Here is a 12,862-nt window from a genome sequence, read left to right as displayed (position 1 = left end):
AATTTAAGACATCCATCATGTGCGGGTTTCCAGTCAGATAAGCATGCAACCTTCATTCATCAATGTCTTGATGGTGCATGTTCAGGACATAGCATCTGGTGTGTTATCCACCTTGTGTGTTGTAGTGTAGGGTCCTTGGCTCTAGTTTTACAGTTCTTGATCTTGGTGGGTTTTTTTTTTTTTTTTTTTTTTTTTTTTTTAATTGTGAAAGCAATGTAGTGTATATTGTAATGTAAAGTTCTTGTGTTTTGAAAAGCTATAAAGTTGTCTATGCAGTATCTTTGCTATGAAGTTATCTGCTGTAACTGGACAAACAGAAACTCTTCAAAATTGTGGAAATACTGGTATTTCTTCTGTACTTGTGGTCCAGCTTTCCTCAGAGGAAGAATCAGTTCAGGCAGTTACACAGCAGTGCCACAGAGTGCAAAAGTAATAAAGGAATGCTACTTTGTAACTTCCAGAAACTGTGTTCAGAGTACTTTGGAAAGAGTGACAGGCAAAAAGGAGCTGGTGTATCTCTTATGATTATTTACATTTGGTTATTGGTGAAAGAGGGGGGAAAAAATAGTTTTGCAGTACTGGTATTTCTTTTTACCTCTAGACAGTAAAAGTGTCAGTGAGAGAGGTTTCTTGCCATTCACCAAAAATGGTGTTTCACACAGATAGCGAATGATATGGAATGATCCAGATGTGGTTTTAAGTTTAACATGTGTATGTCTAATGCACATTTTTCTGATTTCCTGTTGACCGTAGTGAAAAGAGCATATGTATGTTTTCTTAAAATTGCTGATTTGTTTTTTATTTACTTTTGAATTAAATTTTCCTGGCCATTACCCATCTATTTTATTGAAATTTATTACCCTTATAGTTACACATTTGGTTTGTATTTACTCATCCTTATATGCTGGTTCTTAGATCTCCTTTCAGAGAGCCAAATGCATTATTAATGTTTGGGTTGCTTCAGGATATAAGGAAGTGAGTGAGCTTGCTAGTAGAGTTCCTGCCACAGGAAGGTTTGAAGCTATGGGATCAAGGACGTACTTAGAGGAGGATGATGATTCTACAACTGTATTGTAGTTTAACATGTTTATGACTAAAAAAAAAAAAAAGTAAACAAACTCAAAAAAAGACTGTACCTTATGTCCACTTAGTGAGTTTGGGAATCATTACAGAAGACCTTTTCTCGGTATCACTTAACCCCATAACAGGGTGCAGCAGCTTTGGGGTAATTTCTGGAGAAGTGTGTGTCATGGTTTGGAGCTGAGGGTGTATGATGAACTTGTACGGATATATTATGAGCAGTTTCTTACTCCCTTCTTCTAAAGAGGTAGTAATATGGATAGCTTTTGGTCAGCTTAAACTATACTCGGGTCTTGCTTGCAGATGTTATGATTAAATTGCTTCCATCTAACAGAAGTGGTGAAAGCAAGCATTGTAAATTCAAGGCTTTTCAGAGCAACTCTGGGCCAGAGATAAAATCTGAAAACAAAAGAACCTACAAAAGGTGAAAGATAATGAAATCAAACAGAAAAGAATAGAGAGTCTTTTGGTTTTGCCTTGGCATTTATGTTCTGTCACCCATGCTGTTAAAGAATTCAGGGAAGTATGCTTTGAGTGAGTGAGAAAGCTTTCTTTTATTTTTTTTGGTAGCAAACATTTCAAATGCAATAGAAAGTCTCCAGTTAACTCCAGTTAATGGTGCTGAATGAGGTACAGTAAGATAAAGTACAAACAGATATAAATACTGCCTCAACTTGCATCTTGGTTATGAGAGCAGTGAGACTGAAATAAAAGCTGCAACATGGCAAACAAGAAGTGCTAACTTGCCTGAAAATTCCAGGATGTATCTGTCTATTGTAAATCATCAGCTGAAATCCACTGCAGCTGTTTGTTATCCCCCAAGAGGAAATAGTGGCTGTTCAACACCATGTACAGCTTGGGCTTGATCTCAGTCAGATGCCTACAGAATGAGTCATGCTGTGGAGCAGTCTACGTCAGCACTAGGTGTCAGTTCTGTTGTGAGCTTTTTAAAGAGAGACTGAAGATGAGTGGAGTTTTTCTTCCTCTTCTACTCCTAGGTTTTGTTTTTCCAATTCAATGTCTGTAGTTTTAGCAAAGATATAGAGAAATGTGTGCTGTAGTTACTACTGAAGGGCTTGATTTTACAGATGTGAATGGAAAGCAGTCAATTTCTTTTGGTCTTTTGCGTCATTCCTTGGACATCAGTATCACATGCAAGCTTACAGTAGGTACTTCTACAGGGCCTGCAACTGTAGTAAGCTAAGTCAGTATTTTGGATGGATTTAGAAGACGTGTAGTTCTTCCTGATTATATCAGTGTAAATAAATGTTTATAGACTTGCTTCCTGTGGTAATCATTGTGATAACAGATATTTCTGAACTACTTACAGCTTTACAGCTGTCACATGCTTGTGAAGTGAAGAACATTTACAGATGGGGAAATAGTGAAAGTCCAGAGGAGAAGGTTCATGATTTCCTGAAGGTAGCAAGGAAGCTGTAGCTCCCATTCTCCTTTCACACAAATCTTAGCCTTTCTATTATATTTCCCTACAGCTGGATTGGTATTGTTCATCTCTTTGAAAAATACCAGTACTATTTTCAATAATAGTGTATGCATGAAAGAAATTTTAAATTCAAAATTAAGATCTGTAATGGAGTTTAATTAACAGTGTCACAGCTTTCATGCAGAACGTGAGCACGTTGCCCAAGGTGAGTATCTGGTCTTGCAAATTATTTTTAAATAAACTGACGTGCGGAATTAGACTCTATAACTCGAAAGTTATAAAGTAGGTATGTTTATTGCGCGCAGATGCACGGGGGATCGCTCCTCCACAAGCGTGCATACCCGAAGTGACGAACCATCTCACATTTATACAATGAACAAATGAATATTCAATTAACGCCTATACATATTTGTTACCTAAACCCCGCTTCGTATGTTAATTAGCTTATCAGTCCATTTCCTGGAATGTGGTGGTCCTGCAGGTTTGTAGGTGATTCATGTTCTTGTGACCATCCGATCTTCTTCAGGTGATTCATGTTCTTGTGACCATCCGATCTTCTTCAGGTGATTGTGACCACCCAATCTTTTCCAGCAAGGAGACTTAGCACTCCCTCCCTCTAGATAGCATTTGAATGTCTCTCATCTTTTCTTATTCTCTTTTAAATAGCCCCTTTGTTAGAGGAAGAGGGGCAGGCGTCTCCCCGTCTCCCCTTTGTTAGAGGAAGAGGGGCAGGCGTCTCCTCAAAACTGTGGTTGTCACCGCACCCATGACTAGTCACCATACCCACATTCCTTAAGCAGACACATACAATCACAATCCATGTCCATTATCCCCATTTCACATTATTTCTCCATATCAATCCCCCCTTTTCTATTAAATTAAGTAAATTCTTTTACTTAAGCAGCCTTCCTGAATGATATAAAGCATCATACATAAGTGTTACCCTTTTAAACATTCTCCAAACCCACAAATATAACATAATGGTTAGTATTAAGGAAATTCCTAAACTGATCAATAAGATCACAATGGGGTGTACCATAGTGTTAAGAATTCCTGTTGCAGAGGGTGACCAGCCAAAGAGAGTATCCCACCAATTATGGTTTCCATCCTGTTCTACCTTTTTTAAAACTTTCTTGATCCCCTCTACATCATGATGGATCATAAGAAGAGTTTGATGTCCCTTTTCTTTGGTTTCTTCCAGTATACGTTGTAAATCTGCATGTTTTAATAGTTCTTTTATACTGCTTATATTTAGTCCTATGGGGGTAGGAATTATTATCTGTGATAGGGTAAAACTGGATTTTAAGAATTGATGAGACACTACTGGGGCTGAGTAACTAAAATCGCATCCTGTGATAGTAGTAAAATTACAAATACAATAATTTGAATACTGTGCATTCTCTTTTACCTCCCCATCTATGGTTATTGTGTTACACTTAGTTCTCAAACACGCACATCCCTTCCCTGCATATATAATTACTGTTTTCAAGTTTGCATTTGGTCGGGCCTCGAAATGACATATTTTTTGATCTGTATCTAAACAAGTATCCTGAGCCATTATAGTATTGCTTTCACAGAGGAAGCCCTGCTGTTCTCGCATAATACAAGATTCTAAATCTACTGTTTGCCACTTGTCGCCTATCTTTCTGGCCCATGTTCTATGTTCAAAAGGGTATAGGAGCACCCCATTATGGTTAATTCCAAGGGCTACAATGGGGTGTATGGTAATTATTACTGCATTATGTATGGTTAACACAAAAGCTGTGATGGTGTGTGTGTTGGGGTCATAGGTAAAGTTCACCATATTCCACCATGACTGGAGTTTTCTTTCTACCTCCGTAGCATTGTCATAAAATTTGCCACCCACATTGTTCCCATTTGTCCGAGTAAATTTGAGTTTCAGTTCTTTTTTATCTGGGGTTACTTTCCAAGAAGTTGCAGGGGCTTTCTTAATCCGGGTATGGTGAATCCAAGAATTCTGTCCCTCAACCTTGATTGCAGTGTAGGTGGTGAGTAGGACTTGAAAAGGTCCGGTCCACTGTGGTTCCAGGGTTTTATCTGCAAAACACTTAACGTATACATAGTCTCCTGGTTGTATATCGTGAACAGGTCCATCCAGACCCCTACTGCGTGTTCCCATCATATGCTTCTCAATTCTTATTAATTGTTTGTTTAGTGCTACCATATAGGAAGTCATTGTTTCTTCACCAATCTGTGAAGACATCCCCTTTTGTACCCCATAGGGTCGTCCATATAAAATTTCAAATGGGCTAAGCCCCTCTTTTGCTCTCGGCCTAGTTCGAATTCATGTAAGAGCTAATGGCAAAGATTGGGGCCAAGTTAGATTTGTTTCTTGACCTAACTTGACAATCTGTTGTTTGATTAGATGATTCATCTTTTCCACCTGGCCACTCGATTGTGGTCGGTATGAGGTATGTAATTGCCAATCTATTCCTAGATGGTGGCTGATCTGTTGCACTATTCCGGACACAAAATGTGGTCCTCTATCCGAGGACATTACCGCTGGGACTCCAGATCTAAGTATTATCTCTTGGAGTAGTATTTTGGTCACTTCCCGGGCTTTAGCAGTTCTGCACGGGAAGGCTTCTGGCCAACCTGAAAAGGTATCCATTAGTACCAATATCGATACCCCCCTTTTCTAGGAAGTTCCGAGAAATCGATCTGCCAATGTTGCCCTGCATAATTCCCTCTGCTAATGTTCCCTAGTTTTATTTTATTTGCTGTATTGGGATTATTGCGTAAACACATTTCACATTGCTGAGTCACCTGTTTTATTACAGTATACAAGTTTCGCCCTTTCAATTTCTGATTTAGACTTTTATATAAAGTATCAGCTCCCCAATGAGTCTTATTAATAATAGGGCTGTGGTCCATATTAAATTGGATGGTACCACTATACAACCATCCCTTAAATAAATCCATCTTACTTAATTTTATTTTATAATTCATGTCCTGAATTACCTTTAAGTTTTCTTTAGAATAGTTTGGCTCTTGATCTGTACTTACAGTTTGGATTTTATCATCTGGTATTAAGGATAATTCCTCCTTTCCTACCTCCTCTGTTACTCGTCTGGCCTCATGGTCGGCCAGGCGGTTTCCAATTTCCAAATCAGTGCCTCAGAGTGGGCCATGCCTCACATCAAGGTCTGGCATGGCATATGTTCCCACCGCTCAACGCCTACTGGGTTGCAGCCAACAGCGGAGCTCAAGATTCTTCTTGGTGGCAAACACAGAGGCCAACCCAGTCTTGCCCTTGACTATGGTAGGAGGCACCTGACCAACCTTATTCCTTGTACTTCGTTGTCAATGCAGTTTCATCTGCACATCCCATAACAAGTCACTGTCATGGCAAAACACACAGATTTACATTAGTAGAACTACTACAGAGTGTATTTTATTTCACTTTTTCTGCCAATATCCCCACAGCCTTGCTGACCAAGGGATATTGTTTTTATCTGAACTGAGCAAGCCTCCCCCTTATCATTTTACTGTATCAGGTAAAGCATTTTTCACTTTTCCTGGAATTTATTTTCAGATACACCTGGTTAAAAATTTCTCTTACTTCAGGGAGGTCCTCTTTTCCTCTTTTCTGCTGAATTAAAGATAAGCTCAATATTTCAATTACTTGATCATATTTAACTTTTAATTTCATTTCCCCTTCTTTAAACGTCTAGATGTTCTAATAAATCTCATCCCAACGAAGATTTTAGTGAATTTGGCCTTCTTATTTGTTTTTTTAGTTTGTACTTTAAAGGTTTCAGGATGTTTTCCTGGTGGCCAGCAGCTCCCACAACTGTAACAAATTTATTTATTTATTTTTTTTACTGAAGTTTAACAAGTAAGTTGGTTTTGTATTCACTAAAATTCCACCTCATACCCATTCCCTGCCCTAGAAGGGCCGTTACCGGTCCTGTTGTACTGCAAATGCTGCAGCAATTGGGGTGACATTGTCAGGTCCTTCTGCTCAATTGTCAGCAATAGCAACCCCTCCTCCTCACCAGCAGAAGGGTTTGGGGCAGGAGATGCTCTTCCTGCTCTGCAGGTTACACAAACCTGCCTCTGCAGCAGCACTTCTGTTTTAACTCTTTCTTACCCTGAATGCAAATCTGCTACTTGTTGCTTTAAGTCTGTTGTTATTACGTATCATGCCGTTGCAGGCAAACAGAAAACATCCTGCCATGCATTCCAGCATGATTCAGTCGCACCTTCGAGGGGGTACAGGGGTTTGTACAAACTCACCCCAATACTTCAACACTTTCACAGGGTCTTTGATTCTTCACACACACACGCATGCCTCAGGTTTTACATACATCAGTACAAGTTTTTATATCTTACAACGTGTTTCATTCTGGTTGCTCACACGCCTCAGGTTTTACATACATTAGTACAAGTTTTTATATCTTACAACGTGTTTCATTCTGGTTGCTCCACAGAAGGAACCGCAACCTGGGCTTTTTAACACAAAAATTTCAACAAGAACATCCTTTTCTAGAGCCACAATCAAAGATCAGGTGATGTTAATCCCGCACTCTTTCTAGTGCTAGTACCATAGGATCCCGAGGGGGTACTAATCCACAGTCCTTTTGCCACTCAGGTTTGTCCTGGAGGACAAAGAACATGTCTGCATATGATACTTCATCCCATTTTCCCTCTGTCCTCAGAAACAACATTAATTGCAGGAGAGTGTTATAATCTAACGTTCCTCCCTCCTGAGGCCATTTCGCATCGCTCTCCAATTTATACAAAGGCCACCACTGATTACAATATTTAACCAATTTCCTTCTATTTTCGGTACCACCCTGTCCTACGATATCACTCCAATGTTTTAATATACAACCCAAAGGCGATTTTTCACAGGGCTTACTCCTTCCATTTCCCATTTTGCAATTTTAATTACTTTGTTTTTCTCCGGCCGCCTTAGCCACCCAAGGTCGGAAACGCGGATAGAGCTTTTACTCGTTTTGCACTCAAAAGCCTGTCTCAAGCACTCTTGCACTCACACTTAGTCAAAATAATTAAGCTATACACGGAAAATCAAAATGCGCATCTCAATCACACCATTCACACTCTCCGGGCAGCCCGCAGTCACACAAGCAGTATGTTATACGGTACCGTGCACTTATGTACAAACTCTTAGGAACACTAACAGTTCACAAAGTATGCATTTCAATGAACAATTGCCAATAAACAAACAATAAACAAAACCCAATTTTTCCTGGTCTTAAGCAGAGTGTTAAGTTTTCCGCTATTTGCCACAAATTACCAGAATGTTAATATTTTTCAACATACATTTCATAACTCCGAGTTTTGAACATATAACAAGACAACACATAGAACAAACAAGACACAGAGCGCTATTTCAGTTGTTACATTCCAGGAATTCCCCAATTCTTAAGACAACCTAAAGGAAGTTTTTAGCTTCCTCTTTTTCCTACGCAAAAGTTTCCCTTTTACTTTTGCTGTGAGGTCCCTCTTGTTCCTGTGAGATTCCGCCTTATTCCGTCCCGCCCCCCGCTTTCCGTCACGAGGCCTCCGGGCTTTTAGGAATGGCAGTAACCTCGGGTTTGCTCGATCTGCCCTCAAGATCGCTAGCGGCCACCCCTTGGTCAGCAAACCCCCTCCCAAGGTACCTTTCCTCCTGGGGACTACGCTGCGCGCCGGACGTCTCCGTGCGTCTCACCAGCCGCCCCGTTACTAAACATACCGTTTTATCCGTGGATCCAGGGGTTTCTCTTCTGCTCCCGGGTGAACAGCTGAGAAGAGGAGGCTCCTCCGAGGAAATCTCCCGGGGCGCGCCTAGGAGCGTCCGCTCCGCAGCTGGTCCCTCAGCCGAGCAGAAATCCTCCTGCCTGGCTCGCCAAACTGACGTGCGGAATTAGACTCTATAACTCGAAAGTTATAAAGTAGGTATGTTTATTGCGCGCAGATGCACGGGGGATCGCTCCTCCACAAGCGTGCATACCCGAAGTGACGAACCATCTCACATTTATACAATGAACAAATGAATATTCAATTAACGCCTATACATATTTGTTACCTAAACCCCGCTTCGTATGTTAATTAGCTTATCAGTCCATTTCCTGGAATGTGGTGGTCCTGCAGGTTTGTAGGTGATTCATGTTCTTGTGACCATCCGATCTTCTTCAGGTGATTCATGTTCTTGTGACCATCCGATCTTCTTCAGGTGATTGTGACCACCCAATCTTTTCCAGCAAGGAGACTTAGCACTCCCTCCCTCTAGATAGCATTTGAATGTCTCTCATCTTTTCTTATTCTCTTTTAAATAGCCCCTTTGTTAGAGGAAGAGGGGCAGGCGTCTCCCCGTCTCCCCTTTGTTAGAGGAAGAGGGGCAGGCGTCTCCTCAAAACTGTGGTTGTCACCGCACCCATGACTAGTCACCATACCCACATTCCTTAAGCAGACACATACAATCACAATCCATGTCCATTATCCCCATTTCACATTATTTCTCCATATCAAATTAACCTGATAAGGGGTACCCTGTTATATATAAGATCTACTGTTATGCTTGATAGAATGATGAGTTCATGGCCTGCATAAAGTTGCATAGGCTTTTATTAGTTGAAAATAAATAATATTTTAAATCTATATGAATATAGTCCATCCTGTAACATGATATAGAAAAAGAACTAACCTTTAGAGATTGTGTTGATTACTAGCATTTTGTCTGATGCAAGTCTGACCTATGAAGTTAGAAGATTTAATTTAACTAAACAGGGCATATGTACTGTGCTTTGAATTCTGGGATTGATTTCAAAACAAAATTGTAGGAATGTCTAAAAGGTGGTTATACTCAAGATTTATATTCATAGAATAAATCCCAATACAGTGAAACATACTGCAACTGTGTGAATGATGGTTTTTGTTTTTACCTTCACAGTTTCAAAGAACGTTTGAATCTTTAAGAAATGTATCCAGTAAGTCTGATCTACAGAAAACCTACCAGAAGTTTCGAAAAGATCTGGAAAATCTTGATGATTTAGCATACAAACGTCAGCAGGTAAGAACATGGAAACTTGGCAGGAAGACATAGAATACTGGGTGTAAACATAGTGGGTGGCAAACCCAATATGTTTGATAGAGTTATTGTTCTGTCCGTAGGGTTTTATGTTTTGTGTAATGTCATCACCTAAGCCAGTAGGAGGAGTGACAATTTTATTTAATGCATATGATGTTGGACTGCGTGGGTTTTGATTTCTCGACAGAGAGAGGGATAGGTAAAGTAAGTGAGTGAGACTTAGCAGTCTATTAACCTTTGCATTAACAGCTAAAAATTTCTTTTGTTTTTAATCTAGGGCATAAAAGTACTATTTGTATTTTTTGACTTGAAAAATAAACTAAATCCACAGAAGTTAATGGCATCAGATATTGACTGTTCATGCAAACTACTCATTTTTTTTTCTTTAGAAATGAATTTATGAGGCTAGATTGCGTAAAACTTTGAAGTATACATGGTCTTTGACTTGTGCTTGCAACATCAAAGTTAAATTGAATTGTTAACATGTTGGGCATAGTTTCTGTCACTTATGCATGGATTCTGTGAAAATAGCTCTTATAATAGGTTTTCACTTCTTTTTTGTGTTCTTGGTAAAATAAGACTGCCTCTTTCAGAGTGTACTGATGAAATGCTCTAACATTTCTGTAGGGGTAGTTTTGGTTTGTATTTTTCTGAATTCTGTCGCTTGGTGTCAGTGTTGTCAAACACTTAATTTGCTTGCGGGCAGACCACAAGTTGTTTATATCAGGTAATTGATTAGATAGTTAAAAATTAGGAAAGGGCTCAGGGACAGGCGGCATCTGGACACATGAATATCTCATTCCTGAGACAGGGAGGTCAGGGAGCAATTGGTTTGGGTGAGTTTCAGTGTGGTGGGAGCTGTTATTCTGGTAGCACTATAGTGTAGTTCTTTAAGCCCTTTGATATGGGGTAGCCAGCAACCAAAAGACAATATTTTAACTGGCAACTACTGTGGGTTTATGTTATCTGATCTCATAATTATGTCAAGCATAATAAATGTCACATCTGCAAGGGCTTGGAAAGCGTGAGCCAGGAAAGTGTAAATTCTGTAATTACTTCTCAGGCTATCATCACACTTGTATTTGGAGTAGCTTTCTCTAGTCTGAATTCTCACTCTTAGCTTTGGAAAATTCCTTGTTATTTCAAGTGATATATATCTGGTTCTTCAACAGACTCTGAATATTCTTCAATGACATACTTCATTTCACCCTGAACACGTTGTCTTTTCTCCTGTTTTCAGATCTTCACTACCCTTCCCATGCACTTTCAAGCCATTTGTAGAATCTCATCATCCTTGTTTAATATCAGGCATGCGTATATCTCCCTGTGCTGTTCCTGCTTTGCATTTAACTGTGGTGGCAGAAGCTTTTGCATTTGGAAGTACTAAAGGTGTGTTAGGTGTAAAATCACTTCCTGCTTTCAATCACAGAACAGAAGATAGGGTGTTCCATCTCCTGTTCTTTGAATCTTTCTAAATTGTTAAAAAATGCCATTAAGAAAATAAACTAAACAAAGGGTGAAATTATTAAAAAACTGTCAAACTGAAAAATTATCACTGCTGTTGCTGTTCTTAGTGTTAAGAGTGCCTTTTGGATGCCTGTAGCAGTGCTGTCTGTAATTCAAGGACACTTAGTTTTTGCCTAGAAGTCTCCAGCAATGTGGTAATCTAACAGTTGACAACAGAACTTTGGTATGTGAACAGACAACAAGCAGTATCCTATTGTAAAGGTATGCTAATTTAATGTTTACTTATTAGATTTTGATTGTATGCCCTCAAAGTAATGGTGTGTTAAAGGACTGAATCTATGTGAAACCATTTTGGTTATCCCGTTTTAAAATATTTTTAGGATTGCTTCCTGATGATTGTTTTATTTAGAAATGTTTTAAGAAGTTCCTTTAGAAACTGAAGAAATTAAGGGCTGTATCAAAGATGTTTATGGGTCACACAGTAATTTTCTTTGCTTATGGCAAATAATGCTTCCAGGATATGGAGCAGAGCCCTTAACCTATTTTACTTCGGAGCAGTCCATTATTATCAGTCCAGCAGTTGTCTTCGTGATCATTTAGATCAAATTTACATTTAAAAAGTCTTAATTTTGGAATGTAGACTCATTTCCACAGTCAAATGGTATTTCTCTTTGTTAAATAGATTAAGTACACTTTTATTCTCTGCCTTTGATTGTTCTGTTTGCTTTTTAAGATAGCATTGTGTTGAGCATGAAATTTGTTCATCAAAGTGCTGTACTCCAGAAACTAGAGCCAAGTTTTCAAAAGAGATTATCACCTATCATCTGGTAGTTTTATCGTGTGACAAACGCTTTTAAAAATATGCTGAAAATTGGAGGGAGTTCAGGGCAGAGGTGAATTATTTATTTTCAAGAAAATAAGTGTTGTGATGGAAACCTTAAGGAGCTCAGTCGTCGTAGTTTATCTGCAAAAGGTTATGGATTGGAAATATCACAGAGGTACTTAACTAAATTTTTATTCTAGTATGCAGAAGTATGACAGGATCCAATGGAAGGAAGTCAGAAAAGATCAAACCAGAAAGCAAATGAATGTTTTTGACAATTAACTACTGAGATGGCTTAGTTAAGAGGCGCAGTACATTAATCACTGCTTGTAGCCTTTATATCCATAATCCATGCCTTTCTAAAAGATGTATAGTAACTGAGATGTACATCAAAGGGCAGGAATTATTATGGAAATTTTTAAGACTTGTGCTATTCAATGAATTTGAATGAGAATTGATGATTTTTTTTCCCCTAAACTTAAAAATGACAGTACATTTGTTTGTGTATTTGAGGGTAAAGGCAGAATTATGTCTCTTGAATTGCCAACCCGGATTAATAAATGGGTGAGTTAGTTTACTTTTGTATTTACTGCACTACTGCTGTCTATTATTCTGTAAGGTTGGATGTGTTGAGTTCTTGTTTAGGAATTTTCAAACAACCCTAGGATTTCACTTTAGAGTAATTTTAAGGACATGTAAGCATTAGATTCCCATAGGCTTTTCCTCAAATGCCTTCTTTCCTTTCCTCCTTTTAATAATTAGTCACACAATATAAATTACAAAATGAGAGGATAGGTTGTATTTCCAGTAGTCTAGCTTTATATCTCCCCTTGACATAAGAACAACTATTTATCATGTTGTTGTGTAATTAAAAGAATTGATTTATGCATTCATTTTAAAAAAGCAAACAACAAATCAGCCTCAGTAGCTAAGAGACTGAAAAATTGTGACAATTCTGGTTTCAGCCACCTGACATTTCTTGGCAGCT

General features: G+C 38.8%; 1 protein-coding gene across 1 annotated transcript in view; it reads left to right on the top strand.

Annotated features, from left to right (window-relative positions):
- CTNNA3 (catenin alpha 3) overlaps window positions 1–12,862 on the top strand; it is a 507,496-nt gene that overhangs the window by 36,291 nt on the left and 458,343 nt on the right. The window contains exon 5 of the mRNA XM_037399918.1: window positions 9,447–9,566. Coding sequence (XP_037255815.1) covers window positions 9,447–9,566 — 120 coding nt within the window. The remainder of the gene's footprint in view (window positions 1–9,446; window positions 9,567–12,862) is intronic.

Source organism: Falco rusticolus, chromosome 9 (genome assembly GCF_015220075.1).
Source record: "Falco rusticolus isolate bFalRus1 chromosome 9, bFalRus1.pri, whole genome shotgun sequence".
Taxonomy (NCBI): domain Eukaryota; kingdom Metazoa; phylum Chordata; class Aves; order Falconiformes; family Falconidae; genus Falco; species Falco rusticolus.
This window is presented reverse-complemented; position numbering and strand designations above follow the sequence as displayed.